The 21,946-nt window shown below is 44.7% G+C and overlaps 1 protein-coding gene across 2 annotated transcripts in view; it reads left to right on the top strand.

Annotated features, from left to right (window-relative positions):
• The window catches only part of EFCAB6 (EF-hand calcium binding domain 6), a 1,227,964-nt gene that overhangs the window by 790,349 nt on the left and 415,669 nt on the right, over window positions 1-21,946 (top strand). For both annotated transcript variants that reach the window (XM_069628134.1, XM_069628133.1), the window contains 2 exons: window positions 12,969-13,087; window positions 14,971-15,192. In XM_069628134.1, coding sequence (XP_069484235.1) covers window positions 12,969-13,087; window positions 14,971-15,192 — 341 coding nt within the window. The remainder of the gene's footprint in view (window positions 1-12,968; window positions 13,088-14,970; window positions 15,193-21,946) is intronic.

Below are 21,946 nucleotides of genomic sequence, written 5' to 3'. Positions count from 1 at the left end.
AACGCCACCTCTCTACCTCCGATACAGGAAGACATGCAGACGTGGTTCGCGGAGTTACAGGATAAATTCATGTCAACGGTCCAGGACCAGTTCTCTTCCCTGAGAAACGAAATAAAACAAGTGGTGCAGGAAGTCAAGAGGGATGTAGCCAAACTAGAAGAGAGGACCGATACAATGGAGAGAATCGTCCAAAACCTTGAAGATGAAACCCGCCAATACAGCGAGACCCAGGAACAATTGGTGCGCCTAACCCAAAATCTTGAGATCCAATGCGAAGACTTAGAGAATCGCTCTAGGAGATCGAACATTCGAATCAAAAATATCACGGAGACGGTTCTCGATAAGGACCTCAAAAAAGCGGTCCAAGAAGTGTTCAGAGACATTCTGGAGGAGCAGGAAGCGGACCTCATAGGGATAGACAGGGTTCACAGAGTGGGCCCCAAACGAACAGGGGCGCCCGGAGAAAGACCTAGAGATGTCCTAGCAGCCCTCTCCTCATACCCACAAAAGGAGCAAATTCTGAGGAGGGCACGACAACTGGAACACATCAGGATGAATGGGACGGACATCCATTTATATCAAGATCTGGCTGCGGTCACTCTGCAAAAAAGAAGAGATATGGCACCACTTGTAAAGGAACTGGTGGCGAAAGAAATTCGCTACAAATGGACTTTCCCGTTCGGCCTCCTATTCACCTGGGAAGGTAAACAAAGAAGAGTAACCACATGCGACGAAGCCCTACAGGTAATGGACATACGAAAGGAGGACCCGTCGGGGATGCCCAACAGAACGGGGCATGGGTACAAGAAAAGGCCAAGGGGATGGGAAGAAATACGCCAAAAGAAGAAGCAAAATGGGTAATCAGGTAGTCAAGCAAAATGTCCACGGTAAGCTCAAACAAGCGGCCCGGTGAGGTGCCCCTGGAATCGTAACTCAGGAGGATCGGAGGAAATGCGGGGTATAGGATCCCCCGCGAAGTTAATACCGAGCGTTTTGAGGGCCGGGAGCGATAGGTCCAACGCCCTAGCAACCCTAGGTACCCGGGCCCTCCTCGGGAAGTTAATTGTTTCAAGTTTGTTTTGGGGGGAAAGTTGGGGAATCAGAGAGGGAGGGGGGAAGGGAAACGCACCGGAAGAAGCAATAAAATCTCAATGCACCGAAAAACAGGAAACGACCCACACCGTAATTCTCAATGGAGAGACTTAGAATCCTAACATACAATATAAGAGGCCTGAACTCCCTGTTTAAAAAGGAAAAAAGTAGAGTCCATGCTGAAGAGAGAAAAGGCAAGCATTCTCCTACTACAAGAAACACACATCAAAGCCCAGGACAAACAGAAAATACATCTCAGGGGATACCGCATATGGGCGCAGTCTAATGCTAAAGACAAAAAAGCAGGAGTCCTGATTGCTATAAAAGGAGTGAATGTAGTCCTCACAGACAGGCTAACGGATAAGGAAGGGAGGCTTGCAATCATCAATGCCCAGCTCGACGGATACCGCCTGACCCTGGCTTCCATATACGCACCTAACACGGGACAGGACGGCTTCATCAGAGACGCGCTAGAGAAGCTCGAGGGCTTTGCGAAAGGGGAAGTAATTCTGGGGGGAGACCTAAATCTTGCATGGCATCCACAAACAGATAGAAGTACGGGGGGACCCACTACCCAAGGCGCCCCATCCAAACATCTCAAACAGAAGATGGAACAATTGGCACTCTGCGATGTATGGACTCAACTAAAGAGCCAACAGCGAGGCTACACATACTATTCGCACGTAAACAACACAATGTCAAGGATTGATTATTTCTGAGTATCGGTGGGCCTCATGGGGAACATCCAGGACATAGAAAAGGGATCGATTTCTCTTTCAGATCACGCGTCGTTCTGGCTAGAAATAAAGACCCCAGAGAAGGGGGAGGCAAGTGGCGCTGGCGACTCCCTCTAGATATTCTCCAAGACCCAGTTTTGGGGGAAACGATAAGGGACAAGATAACAGAATACTTCTTACAGAATGACACAAGTGAGGTCCCAATAAGCACAATCTGGGAGGCATTCAAAGCGGTAACCCGCGGCCACTTCATAGCACTAAAAGCCACCAAAGAAATTCAGAGACATCGTTGGGGAAAAAGAACTCGAAAACAAAATATCGAACACACAAAAAGAACTGATATCCCACCCGTCTAGATCCCTAAAGAAAGCCTTAAAACACACACAGGGACAGCTAGAAATGCTCCGCTCTAAAGTGGCAGAGGGATCCCTCCAATTCCTTAAACAACGGCTATATATAAAAGCCAATAAGGCAGACAAACTTTTAGCAAGACAGTTGCGAGAAAAACAAAAGAATACGAACATAATGAACATTCGGGACCCGCAGGGGAAACTTCATACACAAACCCAGAACATAGGCAAAGTCTTTAGCGAATTCTACCGAACACTATATACCTCAGAGCACCCAAATGAAACCGAACAAGGCACATATTTGCAATCCCTCCCTATTACGACAATCCCAGAGGCTGACAGAGAGGCACTAGAGAACCCGATCACGGAAGAGGAAGTAAAAAAGGCAATAGCGGCACTCCCAAACGACAAGGCACCAGGCCCGGATGGCTTTACGGCACCCTTTTACAAAAAATACACAGATATACTTATCCCGGTCCTGACTAGACTCCTAAACTCCTTCAAAGAAACCGGCAATGTGACACACACTATGAATGAAGCAAAGGTCCTGGTGTTCCACAAATCAGGAAAAGACCCCCCCCCCTCCCTCCTCATATCGCCCCCTCCCATCCCTAATAACTCCAGACCAATCAGGATTTATCCCAGGGAGGACGACACACGATAACATGAGAAGAATAATACATCTGGTAGAGAAAACTGAGATTACCTCCACACCGGCAGTCCTGCTCTCACTGGATGCCGAAAAGGCTTTCGATAGGGTGGAGTGGTCAATATTGTTCAAAACTTTAAAACGTATGGGATTTGGGGACCAATTTCTAAAAATGGTGAAAGCTAACTACACCTCCCCTACAATCAGGATAGCCATAAACGGGATGGTCACCGACAAAATAGATATAACACTGGGTACCAAACAAGGATGCCCCCTGTCCTCCCTCTTATACGCCATCTTCCTGGAACCTCTCCTGACTAGACTAAGGGAATCCGGTGACATAACGGGCATAGAAATGGGAGGTATACAGCATAAGGTAATTGCATATGCTGACGATATGCTCCTAGCCCTAACAAACCCAGGGACGGCCTTACCCCACGCTATTCGAGAACTCGAAACCTTTGGGGCACTCTCTGGCCTCAAAATAAACAAGAAGAAATCAGAACTGTTACTTTTAACAGGGGACAGGCCGGAAATGGAAAGAATAGCAGCAACTCTAGACTTGGCTATAACTGAAAAGGGAATTAAATATCTGGGGATTACCCTGACACACAAAATAGAAGCACTATACAATGGGAACTACCCCCCCCCCCTATTAAAACGGGTTAAGAGGGACCTAGAACGTTGGAACCCCCTGATGGTGTCATGGTGGGGTAGAATACAAGCAGTAAAGATGAATATCCTTCCTAAAATGCTCTACTACTTCCAGGCTCTCCCGATCAAAGTACCAAACTCATTCTTTAAAGCACTCTCCAAAGCAATCTCATCCTACATATGGAATAAGAAAAACCCAAGGATAGCCAGAGTGACCGTTACAGCTCCGACAAAGAAAGGGGGAATGGCCCTACCACACTTTCGCAAATATTATCAGGCTGCACAACTCTGGATCCTGAGAGAATGGCTGGGGGACAATCAACAAACAGTATGGGTGTCACAGGACCGGGTGGTGGCTAGATCCCCCTTAGAGGGTACCCTTTGGATAGCTAAACAACATAGACACCCCAATCTCCGAATTAGCGAGATCATGAAAACCACCCTAGAGGCATGGGACGAACAAACAAGGAGAGGCATCATGACTACAGTGGAGGGCCCTTTCACGCCCATATGCCGGAATCCCCAGTTCCCACCGGGAATGGAGCAGTGCGCCTATGAGAAATGGGAGGCAGCAGGAATAACAAAAATAGGCGAAATGTACCAAAATGAAGAAATAAGACCGTTCAAAGAGTGTAAATCAATACTGAGCTTAACAGACGCAGACAGATATAAATACGAACAGCTACGGCACTGGCTGGCAACCCCGGACATCCAAGCAGCTGCCACACGAGAACTCAAACCATTTGAGAAATTCCTAATAACCAACCCCGGATCAAGGAAACTGGTCTCCTCGCTCTACTATTACATCAACACCCAGGAGGTGTAAGAGGATTTAATTCAGCACTACAGCCAAGTCAACGCCCAGTCTAGAATACTGAATGAAAACCCTTATTGATATATCTTTATGTCCAGTTCATGCGTTCTGGATGACTACCCCTATATAACACCCCTCTCTTAGAATACCCCTGACCTCACTGAGCCAAGAAGTAGTTCTGTTTTGCAAGTTAAAAGGTTTAATTGATAGTTTAAACAATAGGTATATATATCACACTTTAGAATAAATTAATAATTGAATAGCACACTTAATCTGATATGATAAAGATTAACAACAGAGAATCTGGCACTAGCACACTTCTTGATAATCACTAAGGAGTTGACATGAAATGGATAAGATAGCGACAATACTTTTATGGTTTCAAATGGATGCAATGGGGAATGAAATGCAGTACAGAAAATAACTTGATAGGATTTCAGCAAAAGACAATGTAATCACTTTCTTGGACAATTCACCCCCCCTTTTATGCAATGCAAGGAAATGGAAGGAAGGCACACAGTTCTCAGAAATGCAATTCAATGTGATTCAGTTCACCCCAGCAAGCTTAGACTACAGAAGTTGGAAACACAGGCAAAATGCTTTGATATGTGCTGGCAATGGAGTGAAAATATGTTAAAATGCTTTTAATTCCCTCTAGGAGGTTCAGGGTGAGTGAAATCAAGTTAATATTAGTCCAGGCTCACTCTAGCAATGATCTAGGATTAACTAGCAGGTTAAACGAATTTTTGGCAAATGGAAGGCAAGCAGCAGCAGATTTTTACATGTGGAGAAACTTGCAAATCGCGGTAAAATTCGCGAATGCGCCGGACGCGATTACAGCAAAACTATAGGGGGTAGGAATGCGGTTCTAGGTTCGTAGGAAAGCCACGATTCTAAGCTTTCTGAGGCAAGTTACTGCAAGTCTCTAGCACAAACGGTCACAGAGATATGAGCGATTAAATAAAGGTCGTTTTTCAGATTTGAAATTTTAAAGTTCAAAAAGACAAGTGCAGCTTGCAACTAGAAAATGACAGGTGACAGCTTTACAAATGACAGGTTACAGTTAGGAGACAGTTCTACTTAGATTAAAATAGATTGAATTATATTATTTTAACTAGGAGATTGGTTCTGCACAGTCTTGCTATGTACTCACACTATATTTTTGAATGAAATGGGCCTCGCCACGGATCTGGTCAGGTTTTAGACTGGACTCTGGTCTCTGCACTTCACAGTGATCTGGGTCAGCTCTCTCTGGTTCTGCTAACAGGTCAGCTCTACTCTGCTGGTCTGGTCTGGGTCTCTGAAGGTTGATGGAGGTAAAGTATGGATTTTCCCGGCAGAGCTTCCAGCTGCAAATGGATTTGAAGGTCCCTATCTGTCCTGTCTCTCTGCTTTTATGTGTTTTTAAAATGGGTGTGTGTGAGCAGCATCACTAGCCAGCCCCTCTCCACTTATCATTGGCCAAGCTTTCATTTCTCCCCTGATTGGGGGAGCTAAGTTGTGTCAGAGTGATGTCATTTTACAGCCTGCAGAAAGTCCACTCCTCCTGTCAACTTGCACACAAATCTAGATTTGAACCAAATACATATTTCATAGCTACACAGTGGTTTGAAATTACATGCACCCATCACATATCACAGGAGGTATACCCTGTTCAAACTCTGCTCTTCCTGGGGGCTTGCATTCAGAAATAGCGATATTTTGCACTTTTTAACTGGTTTGCAATCCCGGACATTACCCCAAATTTACACACATGTGCGCAAGGAGTATGGACATTAGTTGATGAAGTGTCAGATTTTTCACATGCACACATTTTGAGTAATATCCTCTTTTCCGCTAAAACCCCCCTGAACATGCCACCGGTTCTAAAAACCTCTTAAAATGTGGGCAGAAAAATCACAAGAATTATGGTGTCATTTATAAAATGTTCACAAGTCCGCTCTATGAGTTATTCATCTTTTTCTAAAACCATATTCTGGCTATAGAGGTGTGTCTTTTCATGTCACATGGTACAGAAACCAGTCTTTCCAGTTTCTGCCAAGCTCAGAGACCCTGCCCCTCCCAGCTTCTGCCAAGAGGAAGCTCCATTTACGACTCCCGCCAATAAAACATTTGCCTGAGTCAGGACAGGGCTTTGTTCAGAGCTCCTGTATTCTGTGGGGGCTCCCCTTAATTCAATTATCAGAGAGATGGCATATCCTTAGTGTGGCCAGCAAAAGGCAGATAGGCCTGGGAACACAGCTGTGACTCAAGTTTCACTCCTGATGGGGGGTAGTTGCCAGGCAGAATTCAGTTCCTTAAGCCAGGTTTCAGATAAAATGTCACTTCTGTTCCCCAGTTTAAGTCAAGACATTTTTTTACATATGCAGCTAGGATGCTGATTCTAAGTTTAAAACTATGACATTTAAACAATTGCAACCTATGTGACACTCAAAGTAGGTCACTCATTTCTTTTAAACATTTAGATTTGTAGTGTCTTTCAGTCCAAATTTACTTAAACTGCTGAAATCCACACCTCAGCCAGTATTGTTATAAACCTTCAAGTCACTTCAGAATATAACTTTACATTGGATCCACCTCTTAAAATGTCTTTCTTTGGCATGTTTTGGGTTCATTTATTCAGTTTTCTACAAAATCTGGTGGTTTTAAAACGCCGGCTTTTTGATAGTGGTGAGTACTGGTACTGCACCCCTTTTTGGGATTTAAGAAAATGAATTCCCAACAGTTATGGGTTTGCTTTTGGCAATCAGCATTGCCACTCCCAATGGTTTCAGACTACTGTGTGGGTAGTCCACTGGTGGTTTTAGGCAGTGTCCTTCTGTGCCCATAACATCGGCAAAAATGAGTGGCAGCCTATTCTTCATGCATTTCCCTGTGCATTTTCTGGGAAGCTCTGGCCATCATGATGTTTTCCATGTCAATACTGCACAGTTTTGAGGTAGGGCTCGGATGCATGGGTAAATACATCCCACAGAGGAAGAACTCAAATGGGCATACATGGTCAGGTGGACGAAGTCACTGGGGGAGGAAATCCACAAAAAGTAGTGGGAAGATCTATGGAGCACCATTCCAAAAATGACCCGATCAGTCCAAAAAAGGGAAATGTGGCTAAAAGTGGTGACCCAATGGCACCTTACACCGGACAGGCTACACGCCATGTACCCCCAAACCCCGAACACATGCAGGAGAGGCTGCTCAGAAGTGGGCACGTGGAGACACATCTGGTGGGACTGCGGGAGGATCAAGGCTTTCTGGTTGGAAATAAAGAAGGAAATTGTCAAGATATTCCCTGATGCCAATCAATTAGACGAGAAAGTATGGCTATGTGGAATAAAGGATCAGGCAGCAAGGAATTTCAGGAAACCACAATGGAGAGGCTTCATGGGGCTTCTCATAGCAGCCTGGGCGTTAATAGCCCAAAATTAGAAAAAACAAGAACCCCCACTGATCTATACCTGGCTCCAGAAAGTATGGGCACAACTAACCATGGAAAAGCTCACACACACAATACAAGGAACAAAAGAACTTTTCACAAAGGAATGGGGGGAGATCCTGAACTACCTACAATCAGACTATATGGAGCAATGGTGCCCGCACAATATAAGAATTTCGGACATATTCTCATCATAGACAATCACACATGCAACAGAGACATTTGGAAATCTTCTGGGCGGGGAGGTGGGAGGGTAAGTGGAAGTTGGGAGAGGCTCATGCCCTCCGAGTTGTATCTTGAAAACAATAAAAATATGTTTTTAAAAAAAACACTCCTCTGACATTCTGCAACCTCCTCTGGTCCGACACACTCTGCTGGACACACCTTGGATGTTCTCATCTCCTCAGACATCCCCTTGTGCCCCCTCTAACCCTCGCACCACTCCTTTCAAAGCCTACCCCAGCACTTCTTGGTCATTCGGCCCATGAAGCGAGTGTCAGTGGATGACTTTGCCTGTACTTTCTCTGCTCCCCCTGCTGCAGCTGACTTGCACTCTGACACAGCCCTCTCTAACCTGCATCTTTCTATCTCTAACACTCGGGACATCCTTGCCCCTGTCAGGAGAATCCGTCTGAAGCCTACCTCCAAGTGCAACTCTTGGTACGACTCCGACCTCGCCACCCTGAAACGCAAGTGCAGGGTGGCTGAGAGGAAGTGGAGGGCTTCAGGTGCATCCTGTGACAAACTGGCCTGCCGCCTGCTCAAAAGGCAATACAGACTGTCTGTCCTCCCTAAGGAGAGGGTCCATATCCAAGCATGCATCTCTGTGATCTCTGACAACACGGCAGAACTCTTTAAAATCTGCAAGGAGCTGGCAAATCCTACTGCAGTCTCCACATCTTTTGTTCCCTCCCAGGCCCTCTGTACGGCTCTGGCCTCACATTTCACCACTAAATCTCAGGAAATCTTGTCCTCGCTTTCCTCTTCCTCTCCCCCTACCTCTCTCGGGCCCCCTTTCGCTGCCTCTCCCTCTCCTCTTCCTTTTTCCTCCTTCTCTCTGACAACACCTGATGATGTCTCTAGACAAGTCCGATCTATGAAAGTGTTGTCCAAACAGGTGCTTCCCTGCTCTTCCAGAACCATCAAGGACCACATTGCCACCCTTGCTCCAGCCTTGGCCAATTTCTGCAATTACTCTTTCGCTACTGGATCTTTCTCCTCTCTCCTCAAACACTCCCTTGTGCACCCCCTCCCAAAAAAGCCTTCTGACGATCCTACATGTCTGTCAAACTATTGCCCGATTTCTATCACCACTTTCCAGGGCAAATTCTGAGAAAAGCTGCCATCTCCCAGCTTACACGCCACACTGAATCTGCTGGTCGTCTCCATGACCATCAGTCTGGCTTCAGAGCAGCCAGAGGCACTGAAACTGCTCTCCTGAACGCTTGTGAAGATCTGCTCTCAAATCTTGACTCAAGCTCTCCCTCTGCCCTCATCCTTCTTGACCTTTCCTCTGCTTTCGACACAGTCAATCACGCCACCGAGATCAACTGACTCTGTGTGAACCTGGGCATCACAGATCAGGCCCTGGTGAGGCTGACCTCCTTCCTCCTGGACAGTCTCTCTCACATCCTTCTTGGGTCCTTTCTCTCCACCACCTCTCTCTCCACATGTGGTGTCCCCCAGGGCTCTATGCTCTCACCCTGGCTCTTCAATGTCTATATGGCCCCTTTGGCCCACCTGATCTCCTCCTTCTCATCTAACTTTCAGTGTTATGCGGATGACACTCGGCTCTCTTTCAGGCTTCCTTCAGCCTCCTCTCCTCCCTCGCTCATTCCTGACTGTATATCCGCGAATCAGGATTGGTGCGCCTCCAATGATCTTTGCCTTAATTCCAGTAAGACAGAGATTCTTCTCATTGGGACCCCCTGTTGCTGCTTTCCCTCTCTCACTCTGGCTGCCCTCCTTGTGCCCTGTACCCTCGCCTTCCTGAGAGGGAAAAAACCTTGGTGCCATCTTTGACTCCACTCTCTCCTCACATCACGATCTTGCCAAGAAGGCTCACTTCCTTCTGCACCTCCTCAGAGGTTATTCTACCTTTTCTCACCTTCCCCCAGAAGCTTACTGTCTCCAGAGCCCTGGTTCTCTCAAGGCTGTGACGTGGGAGAATGGGAGAAAAGACTCCCCCCAATCTCCTCGCGCCCCTGGCCTAGAGGATTGCGGCCCAGACACCCACCACAAGATGAATTCATCTATCTACCAGACGACCAAATACCTTGGTACAAGAACATACGGATGTGCCCACCAGCCTGCCCACCAGCCTGCCCCACTCGAGCCGACACCTGCGGCATGGATGAACTCGATTAAGCCCTCAACAACAAGCACCCACATCGTTAGAGATGCCACGACGACCTAGCCGACTGTCAAGAACACACGTGCCACCATGCACACTGGACACTCCCACACCAACCCACATGAAGAATATACTCAGTGCTATGACGTAGGTGACGGATACGCCCACTGACACGCATCTTTATTATTTTCACATAGACATAGGTTCTCCAAAATGCAGAAACGCAAGACGCACAAAGCACTCGTTTACATGCTTGCTTGAGCTTCTTCCGACCCTTGCATCGTGATGAAAATACAACAAAGATATGATACTGCCTATGAAGCCATGTGACACCGCAACATAAGTGCCGTGCATTACACATCCCCACCTATGAACCAGGCCCAAGTAGGCCGCAAGCAAGAGCCTCCATGAACACTGGGCGAGCAAGAGTACAATTGCTGACCCTGCAGAACGAGCCCAGCGGGAACTGACAGTCAAGGGAGCGATGTTGCAACTCGTATGCTACCAGCCGACGCCAAGGTCACACCTGTAAGCAAAGCCAGGCACGCAGAGGCAAATACAACTTTAAATGTGCAGAATTCTGCCTCAGCTACGGTCTCTCCTCACGTGACCAAGCCAAACCTGACAAGGTGCCAGACCCACGAGGGAGAAGTCGCCTGGGTCCCACGTCTGGGACACAGTCTGCAACATTGAAATGACCCAATGGACACCTACAGCGATGGGAATGGTCTTCTCTCAGGCCTATGAGCAAATCCACGCATTGTCTGCACAAACACATAGTTACATATTGTTGCAAATGACAGGTACACCGCGAGCTGGGAACAACGATGGTCCCAGGCTGGGGGGCTTGCGAGTGGACCAATCAGAACATGGAGCACTCATCACTGACGTCACTAACATTAGCCAATCATTAGAGGTCTTCGTGTAACAATTTTCAAGTATCTAATAGAAGGGACAACCCAAGTATACCACCTGACTGACCCTTAACCACTAACAGCGTTCTCTATACGTATGCTATACTAACCCTACCACTCAAGGAACCAATCCAGAGTGGCGATAGGTTTTTTGCTAACTTTCCCAGGTGACGCAAGAAGCGCGTCATACTGAGGCAAAAAGGGGCCTGCGAGCCCCACGAACTTCCAGAGGGTCTGGACGGACGCGTACGTTCTACACCCATACCTTGCTTCTTGTGTGTGCCTCATACTCATTTTTGGGAAACGCGGGAGGAGTTGGGGCCTCCCAGCCCGGAGGTCCGCAGAAGGCCCAGCCGACCCCGGGAGAAACTCCCCGACAGCTGGACAACTGCAACAGCCTCTTTCTCAATCTGCCTACCTCTACTCTTCGTTCCCTGCAACTAAACCAGAACAGGACTGCAAGACTTATCCTTGGCCTCAAGCCCAGGGACCGGATCTCTCCAGCCCTGAAATCTCTCCACATGCTCGCGGTGGCTGCAAGGATCAAGTTCAAGCAGTGGCAGAAGTGTACCGAAATAAGTAGTGGAACTGTTGTCTCGGCAGGGGAGAGGGTAGTGGATGCATAGTGCAACATGTGACAAGTTTTGCGGGCCGGGCATTCCAATAGTGTAAGTGACTAGTAACTAAGGCTCTGATTACAACTTTACACTTGCACAGGTACATGAATGGATACATCCTCTATACAGAATGGTGAAAATAGTTGTAAGTAGAGGAATGGTAAACAGAAAAAAATAAAAGTAGTGGAGTACCACTCCCGACGTTCCCACTCACTTCGATCACTGAGTTCAAGACCCTCTGCATCGTCCACAAGGGTTTCTGGGGCCGGGGCCGCACTACATCCAACTCTCTCCTACGAGATACCTTCCTTCTAGAGCCCCTCGCTCAGCTACCTCCAACTCTCTGAGGGTCAGGCACTTCTCCAGGCAGAGAGAGGGGGACGGGGGGGGAGATGTCTTTCTTCTATAGGTGCCCCCATCTGGAACGGCCTCCCCGTCCCTCTCAGGCTTGAGCCGGACCACCTGAGGTTCTGGAAGCAGCACACAACGCTCCTTTTCTCCTCTGCCCTCTCTCTCCCATTCCCTTGCTAACTTACCTGTCTGTTGCGCTGACTGGTTGCTTGGTTCCCTCAGAGTCTCACTGGGTACCAGGCTCCTCCACAACCAGTCTTCCTTTGCACTGCCTTCTGGCCCACCGTGCACTTAGGACTGTAACTGTAACCCCTACTGTCCCTCCTTGCACTTACCCAGAGCCTCTCTGTCCTGGCTGCACTTACTCGGAGCCATGCTGCCCTGATCGCGCTTCCCCCTATCCTCTTCCTCCCACTTCCCCCTGCCCTTCTCTTTGTCACTCTTGCACAATCCAAATGACACAAGGCCTAGTAGGATCGTTTGTCTTGTCCTCCCTGTGTCTTACATCCCTTGACTTGTGACGCATACAAACACTTGTGTACAGGCGCGTTTTATATATCATATCATATTATATCGAGTGGTGAAGGTCAGAGTTCTCCCATTCAGGAAGTGAACCGTCATGAACTTGGGTACTGCTATATGATTATAGATGTATAGAAGACAAAACTGCAGTGCACCATTATTCAAAGCAATGCCACATGTAATGGCCATGAGTCAACATGGGTAAGGGGAATGGAAAATAATAATGCCACAGTTCTTTCACAGTTCTACAACATTGCATATTTTCATTGTTTTGAATCATATTTTGTTGTTTTTCTTTGAAAGCAATATTGGGGTATTGGTCTAAAAGTAAACATGTTTGTATAAAAAATTATGGGATGCAAATGTATGGATCTCTCCTTTTGGGCTAAATAGATTCTTGGTGACTGATTAATTTATGAGACTTCCGGAAAAAAAGGAGTGCAGCTTTAAATGGTATTTACAGAGATTATTTTATTTTCTAGACTTTCTGTGAAATTGATAGTAAAGGAGAAGCGATTGTGCAGAAAAAGGACTTGAGGAACCTTTTTTACAGATTTGCACTTCCTATTGCACCAAAAGAATTTGAAAAGCTTTGGGAAAGGTGAGTGAGGAGTAACACTATAAGCTATCTTTTTCTGTGGAAATGTTTTCCAATCATTATATGAAATCTTGATTCAGTAATTATTCTTAAATATTGAAATGTGGTATTTCAGCAGAATTTATTTGATTTATCATTTCCTTTAATCAAAGGAAGATATTCAGTTTCTGAAATTGTAGTTCTATGCATATTTTCCAAAACTATTATTTTTCTCATAAATGCTTGCGTCTTCAAAGGGAAGGGGTAATGTACACGTTTTCTCTTTCGAGCCCCGTTTAAATGTATGCATTTGAACAGATTACACTTATTTGGGTGAAATGTCGTTTTCCATCTCAAACAGATGCTTTACTTTTAGCGACACATTTTTCACTCTTTAACCTATTTGCTCCCTGATAGTTGGTAAAAGATGTGTTCACATATTCGATCAATGCCATCTATCTGGCTTCCAAAGCCAACCTGTACTGTATAACCCTGAGTATTCGTTGCAAACTAAGCGATTCCACGTGAAAGCCCTCCTAACGTCTCACTTTCTTTGATGCCATATACTCCAGTGCTATTAAGCAATAATGGCATTACTTCCTTATCTTAAGGATGTAATGGTATCGCCTCTACTCCCAAAATTCAGTATACGCTCTGTCTGTAGCCCTGTTATTAGAATATGGAAGTTCGAATGTGCAAATATCAATGCTTAAGAGTTATAGCCCCCAGCCGTGGCAAAACCGAGGGGTCATGGTATGCATGGGATCCATAGAACTTTGAGCTTCACCGGCAATTCTAGCCTCAGAAGCTGCAAATGTTGACTACCTGTCACGACCCAAACATACCACTCGCGAGCTCATGCAGGATACTTCTACTGAGCAGCTATTCTATTATGGGATGGGTCAAATCAGCTCCAATCAGTCTCACTCCATCCTTTTAAAGAAAAGGTCCAGCGTCTAAGGGCAACTTTTGTTTTTCCTGCTAGGATAACGTGCAACACGTTTCTGCCTCTTTCAGCAATGAAATGAAAGCCACATGAAGTTTGTGCCCATCAGGGAGAAGGGAGGCCCATGTCTGAACACCTCCACAATTGAGAGGACAGTGCTCACCCCTATGCTATCCTGTGTAGATTTACCCTCTGAACGCCATTTGCCCTGTTGTGCCATTTCAGTACAGAAAGAAGCACAAGCCCAAAGAGGTAAGGATGCATCGCCCTTTGAGGCTCCTGTTTTGGAAATATGTACTCTTTGGGGGCATTACACATTTGGCAGAGCAGTGAAAGTGCTGAAAAAAAGGCTGCTAAATCCGTCACTTTTCCTGCCCCGCCAAACAACAGGTTTGTCAGTGGGGGTTACCCAATTTACCTCCAGCCAAAAGCTGGAGGCAAATCGGGCCCCACCGGCAAAAAACTGCCAGAATGACAAGCACCGGTAATAATTCAGTTCATTCCTCCCTTGGAGTCCTATGGGACTCCATGCAATGAGGAATTACCAGCATTCCCGCCCCCCTGTAATATCCCAAAAATCCCATCCGGCATATCCGGCAGCGGGAATGCTAATTCCGTTTTAGTGGCCTCCCGCAGGATTTGCCGGCAGGCTACTACCAAAACCGTAACGAGCCCTTTCTCATCTTTACAAAACTGGATCAAATTCTCGAGATACCACTTCGAGCTTTATATTCTCCAGGATCGTCTAATATGTCTGGCCCATTCTCCCATTGTGACTGATCTATATATTCAAAATGGTTGGAATTCAACGTCAACATAAAACTCAAGGATGAACAATTATAGGTAGGTACATGTCACCATAGAACATGTGTACATTTTTCTGGAAATGTCTTATTAATGGGATAGTTGATTGACATATCATACAGCCTATAAATATTAATGAAGATATCGTTTCTGAAAGGTATGATGCAGGTCGGAAAGGATATCTCACTCAGGAAGAATTTTTGCAAGCGCTTGGTGTGGATTCTTGCTCTTCTAGAGATGGCCGGAACACTGTGGATAGCATCTACAAAAGTCTAATGGAGCATACCCGTCGGAAGGAAGTGACGCAGGCAGAAATGGAGGCGCAACCAGACAAGCAAATGGAATATCTTGACATCACAGAGACTGAACAACAGACGCAGTAAGGGCATTTCATCTTATTATAGATTTTTCGAATTTCTAAAAATATACTGTAAGATGAAAATATTTCACAATTATTTACATACAATATAAATAGCCTGCGACCTACTTGCAGGAGCAAGATGGCGATCTATTAGCGCCGACAGCCTGGCAGAATGTACCATTAGGGCTGGGGGGAAGAGCTGATAGAAGAGGGGAGAAGCATCCCAAAGGGAACCATAGTAAGATGGGAAGCCAGAGGGACACTGGCTGCCTGAAATCGGGGCTCTGGTTATGGATTCAGGCTACTGGGTGCAAGCCCTGCCAAAATGTAAGCAGCACTCCTCCCTGGAACCGTCAAGAAGACACCAGGCCCAGAGGCAGGGTATCGAAGAGCTCACTCTGCAGCATTAGTGTGGGAAGGGGATACCCGTGGGGCTGGGGGGATGGCAGAGAGCGATGGGGCCCAGAGATAAAATGCATCACCTCTCTTAATGCTGAGCACGAAATCTAGACCTAAGGCACCAAGGACCTTATCTAGCATTGAGTGTAGACAGCTGGGCATTTATCAGGGATAATATATCTGGTCAAGAGGAACCATTTTTTTCCTTGAACGAGTAGAAGTAAATGTTGCAGAGTGGTATTGTGATTTTGGAAAGTAGTAAGGAGAAAGGTATTGGTGATGGTTTGCAGGCGTGGGTCGAGCTAACTTTTGTATTTATGATATATGTTTTCCCAAAGCGCAAACCTAGTTCGAAAGCAACCGAGCGCTTACATAGTAAAAGTGACTCTATACAATTATAGAGAATTGGAAGGGTGACATATAATGTTGAGGACATGAGAATTGCTTCCTTCAAGGAGCAACGCATTAGCCAAGGAATTGTGTGAACAATAGGCCGCCTTTTTTCCAGAACTGTTGAGACCACTTGGATGTATTTCTCTTGGAATGTTGTCCTACTAAGAGAATGCATAGCAGAAACCCGTTTTCTGGTTTCCTCTTTCTTGCCTTTTTTGGGTTTCAGTCTTCTGATTTTGCAGACTCTGGGATTGCTATTAAATTTAAATATTAGTAATTTTTCGTGTCCCCCTTGCGCATAAGCTGCTTCATGGCGCAAGCTTTGATTATCTGTCTTTCTACATTACCTTTGTTTGCTTACGCTTTGTTTTCCATCTACGATGTTTCAGTACCAAAGTTATTTTAAAGATAAAGTTTGTTTCCGTAATTACAAAATGGGCGGGCAGTCTATTGTGGTGGATCTTGTGAGGCAGAGGTAGGCTGGACTGAATTTCTGCAGATCGTTAGACGGCCTTCTGCCATTACTCGGCGCAGGCACTGCGTTTTGGTGACTTCCCTGTTAATTGAGGTTCACTCTTCTGATTTGTTGAAAAGTAGGAAATACAGAAAATAATGGCATCTTTTCTCTGCGGAATGTCAGTCTCTTCAACATATCATTGGGCATTGCAATAAAGGACTGCAGGGGGGATTACTGGGCCAGTGGGAATCCAAGGTTGAACATGCATGGACTGGAGTTGCGGTCTCTGCTCACCTGTTCTTGAAGTTAATCACAAAAATTGGATTGATACTGAGGGGTTCTAGTTACTGTTGAGGATCCTGCAGACCTTGTTGTGCAGTCATAGCTGAGAGAGAGTGCAGAGCAGCACTTTGAGACACTTAACCTGAGCAATGGGTTAGACCTAGTTCTGTATAGTTGGGGTTGGGTGTGTAGGACTGACACTGCAGGGTCTGCCTAGTGAAACAAAACTTGGGTTGGTGGCTGGGCAAAGGGGTAGCGGGGTGCGGGGGAGAGGTCCTCCTTAATCACATCTAGGTAAAGGAGCCAATGGCACAATTGAATTAATTTCTACCTATTTGTTCAGGTTTTCATTTAATGAAGGAGGTGTACCTTTTCTCAGCATATGTATGTGACATTGTGAAGCATCTGTGTCTTCTGCTTAGCGAATGTGCCCTTTCCTAGCACAGATGTGAAGTCTGGATGTCTGTGTATGGAAGTGTATGAAGCCTTCTCCAGGTTCTCGGCCCTTTCACTGTATCGATGCAGTAACTCCATGATCCATTATTGCCTGTGTGGAGACAAATCAGAAGGTAGTTGACACATCTGGAACCGGGTGATGCGCTTGCGCTGTGTCACCCTCATTCAGTGTGGCCATCAGAATGAGCTGCTTAGTTCAGCTTCTCTTCTCCTCTACCTGAAGGGAAGTAGTGTTGTTCTTGAACTGTTATTTCTTAACCTCCACACTTCCAAGAGAAATGTTGCTCCCAACCACAACTACCAAAGGAAGCTAACTTTCGCAACCCCAGAAAGAAAGATTTCAAGTTGATAATTTTTTCCAGGACAATTTAGACTCTGTAGTTCTCGGGCTTGTAACCATAGACAGCTACTCTGGTGAAAAGTGTGTTTTTCCACCATGCTCGGCCTTAGGACTAAACATTTTTTTAAATAATGCAACTGTTCAAGGGAAGTCACTAAAGAATTAAGCTGGAATCTGTCAAAAATGTATCTCTACATAGTATGGACTGCGTTTATGTAGCGTACCTACAAGTAAGTGTAATGGATCTTATAAATTACCACCAATATGCGACCCTTTTATGCAAGCCTATTACGTGTGTCAAACTCACTAATGTCGTGCAATTCATTGAGAGAAGTTAGAAGTATACCCGTAGTGTAGACTGCAATGTTTGTAGAAATGCAATCTACCAGATGCGCTCAATGTATTTAAAAGCAAACTCCACATCCGCTTCCATTACCTTCAAGTCTAGGGCGGCCCCTACAGTGGACACCAGAGCCCAGCCCGAATGTGTTGCTGCAGGCAACCGGGGAGGTTATCCAAATCTAGCAAGTAATAACGCCCACGTCTGTACTGAAGATCTGTTGCTATCCAATGTGTCTCGTACCCCAAACTATCAACGTAAAGGCATGTACCAAAAGATGCAGTGGGCACAGCTTGCGCCTTGTCAAAGGCACTGCACAATTGGGTTATAAACTGCTTGACGGACAGATTCTCCTTTGGCAATTTCGCTCCATCTGTATTTGAAATGACTTTCTGTTCCAATACAGCACAGCAATTACCGAAGGCCTGAAAGGACGAACACATCACTTCTCTTAAAACACTCACGGCGCATCCGAAACGTTTAAAGGACTCGTCCTTTCCATTTATTGTCTGTTTGTAGAATGTAGGAGAGCATAATAATGGTAATGAAAACGAAGCCTATTTCCCCTCCCCCCGCCCCCGCTTCCTCCCATATACTGCTTGTTTTCCCACGCGTTCGGAAAGCACATGTGAGCCCCATTTTTTGTTTGTAAAAGTTTGATTGGTCAGCCTGAAAAAACTGCTGTGACATTGCTAGCATTCACATTATCAATCACACTTTGCGTATTGCAAAAGGGAATTGCAATTCAAAGAGGGCCATTAATGATCATAATTATGATTGTGTCTATAACCAATAAATACAAAATAACAGGTGCTATTATCCAGGGGCATTGCTAGGGGGGGGGGCTGAGGGGGCTATAGCCCCTGGTCTTTTGGTTGTAGCCCCGGATAGAATCTCAGGAGCTACAGCCAAAAGACTAGCTAGCCCGAGCCTCGACAGTCCTGACATTAGCGTAGCCCTGGGTCTTTTCCAGACCTAGCAACACCCCTACTATTATCTCCCGCCTCGGAGATATCACCTTATTGGCCAGAGCAGAATGGAAGATGCTCTTGGCCCTGCAAAGATTAAAATGTCGTACAGAAAGAGGGGAGTGTGACTTCCTTGGCGAGGCCAATGGTATTTTGAAATGACTTTTAGGAAGAAGTGACTACCCCACTCGTTGGTGGCAAGCTTGGTGTGTTCCTTTAGGATACACATGGGGCTGTTCATATTATGAAGTCTGTGTTTTTATCCTTCTAAGTGCTAAAAGGTATTTTCTCTAACTACAAGCCTGTTCAATCATACTTTATCATGTTTACATTTAGACCAATAACCTTTTCGAAAGCTAATGAGATACATGCTATGTCCTTGTAAATTAGAGGCGAAACTGTAATAGTGCCTAGGGATTATGCTCTGTGAACTCCTATTGAAAGAATGGCAAAATAAAGCAAAATATGATGTCATCTATTTTTATTAATTGTTAATGGTTTACATCAAACCTTTAGAATACACATTTAGAAACACAAAATACCATAAAAAGAATCCATAACTTGCAAACATGATTTGGGAAAATAAACAATGTAAGATAACCCGCACATTTTTAGAAATTGTATCATTGCTAATGACATAAATACTGATGTAGCCCCCACCATATACATCCACAGATTTTCCCCATCCACAAAGGCTAAATTATGTACACATTTTCCAAACATCCAAATAGGAAGCAAATTTAGGCTAGTGCAATACAGCAAAATATGTTTTCGATCTTCCATAATATTAAGATCTTTACAAAATGTACACAAAGCAAGATTATTTGGAAGACTTCTTCCCACACACATCTCATTAGTAGTGATGACATTCCTGTGGAATCTCATGAACATATTTTGACATCTACAGTCTGGAAATGTTTGAATATATTTCTCAGCCACACCATACCATTTATGGAACAGTGTCATTTTCGAATACAAAGGATGTACCCCAATTTGACTCCACGTTCATATCCAATAATTCTGCATTATCCTAGTTTTCACCCTTATAGGATCTTAAGTTAATAACTCAACATCATCTAGGTCCTGTAATTTTCCAATACAGTAATCCATACAACTTTCTTAAGGGGGAAACAATGTTTGTTGAGTCTTTGGAATGCACTGTTTCAAAGTAATTACACAAGACTGTTTAGGATTGAAAAGAAAAAATCTTTAATTCTATAATGTAATGAACAATGTTGGTGGTTTAGTTAATATATTCACTAAATCTCAAAGACAAAAATATAGGAAATGATTACAGAATGCTTTCCTTCTGGCTTTTGTAAGTTGCACCAGACAATTTAGTTAGAGTCCACTAATTGTCTGTAGATTCCTTTTTCAGGTTCCTGTTGGTTAAATTACATGAAAAAAGTTTGTATTCTTCCACATCAGGCAATTGGGTTGAAGTTCATCAATCACCTAATGTTTCCTGTTAAAGTTCCTGTTGCTATCTTTTCTCCAAATTGTTGTTAAATGTCCTTTAGTCGGATTGATCACTGGAAGTGCTTTGAAAAATCTGCGACACGTGTTTCCCCGCTTATAGGTGTAAAGCGGTTCTTCCGGAGGAGAGTTCTAGAGTATCCAGGCTGTTGCAATAGTGGTTGGCTTCGATTTTATGATGTCTGTATTGGTTTTGTACTAAGTATTTCTGAGAGTTTAAGAATCCTAGCTAGGACATTGATTGGTCCCTGAATGAAGAAGTGACTGGTTGATGAAAGAGTTTGTCTCTTGTTGGTGAGAGTAATTGAGAAGAATGCCCTAGAAAAGCAAGACAAAGGTGTGCAAAATGGTTACAGGTTGTCACAGACATTTTCTATTGAGGTTATAAGCCAGAGGCAGGTAAATAAAGTAAATATTCGAGATACTCACTTGTTGCTTATACACAGAGATTCATATAGGTTAGGATGACTGTAAGTATATTTGAATTGCATCCACTTAATGTTTGTAATGTGCTCACAACATAAGTGAAATCCATCTGGTAGAGCCTATTAGAGAAACAAAAAATGACAGTTTTTGTGCAATTTAGTAAAGAAAGGCTTGCTAAAGTATAAAGGAGCCATTATTTCAGTTTGAATGGCTCTAAAGTAAAAAGGGGGGCTTGCTAAAGTATAAAGGACCCATTGTTTCAATTTAAATGGCTCTACATTACCATGCTGCAAGTTTACCTTATGATGAGGAGTAAAGGTTGAAGAGTGCTGTTGTTGCCAGCGATGGTCCGGTCGCCATGTTGGTAAAACGAAAAAGGCCGCTATATATAGTCAGCAGTGACGTCATTGTGTTGAAAAACGTGATGCGATGATGTCATACGTATCGCGTGTTTCAGCCATTTTAGAAAGGGGTAAAAATTGTCAGCTCGCGCTCGCGCCGAATATTAAAGCTCAAAAATAGTAATGCACTTCTCATGGATGCAAGAATAACTGCATGAAGATGGGGACAATATGACAAAATACAACCATAATGGTGTTTGCATAAATACAAATGCCGTCAATGGTGTCACGTGATAACATGTTGATGAACAAACCGAGTGGTGAAATCAACATAGCGTTGGTATAAAGATATAAAGAATGTGGAAGGCTAATGATGAAGTAAGTATAAACAGCGTTATAACATATATTAAGAGAAAATAAAGCGCAATGTCGACCTAGACATAGCTATACATAAAGGTTGCTAAATAAGTCTAAGTGGCTTGAAAATACTTATGCCAACAGACACAAGTATATTGGTAGAAGAATGCTAAAGACTGCTAAATGTGTCTAACTGGCTTCAAAATAATTATGCCAACAGACAAAAGTATGTTGGTAGAAGAATATGTTAGTTGAAAACAAGGTAATCTGGACCATTGCAGACTGGTAGTGGCTGCTGGAAAAGGTGGAGTGGGTAAAAAAGGTGATCAAAGAATGTGTTCCCTATAGTATGGTGATACAAAGTAAGGTCTTGCTTGGGCATGGGTGTTTCAGTGCTTGGACTAGTGAAAAGCCAATATTTCCGTCCATGGGAGAAGAGGATATGCTGTTAGTGTAAAAAATTAAACGGTTCTTGGTCCGAGTTTACACCTGAGTGACAGGTGTCCATGTTGCAAATCCAACAGGCTTAAGGGGGGA

This window comes from Ambystoma mexicanum, chromosome 12 (assembly GCF_040938575.1).
Source record: "Ambystoma mexicanum isolate Mex_15411 chromosome 12, UKY_AmexF1_1, whole genome shotgun sequence".
NCBI lineage: Eukaryota > Metazoa > Chordata > Amphibia > Caudata > Ambystomatidae > Ambystoma > Ambystoma mexicanum.
This window is presented reverse-complemented; position numbering and strand designations above follow the sequence as displayed.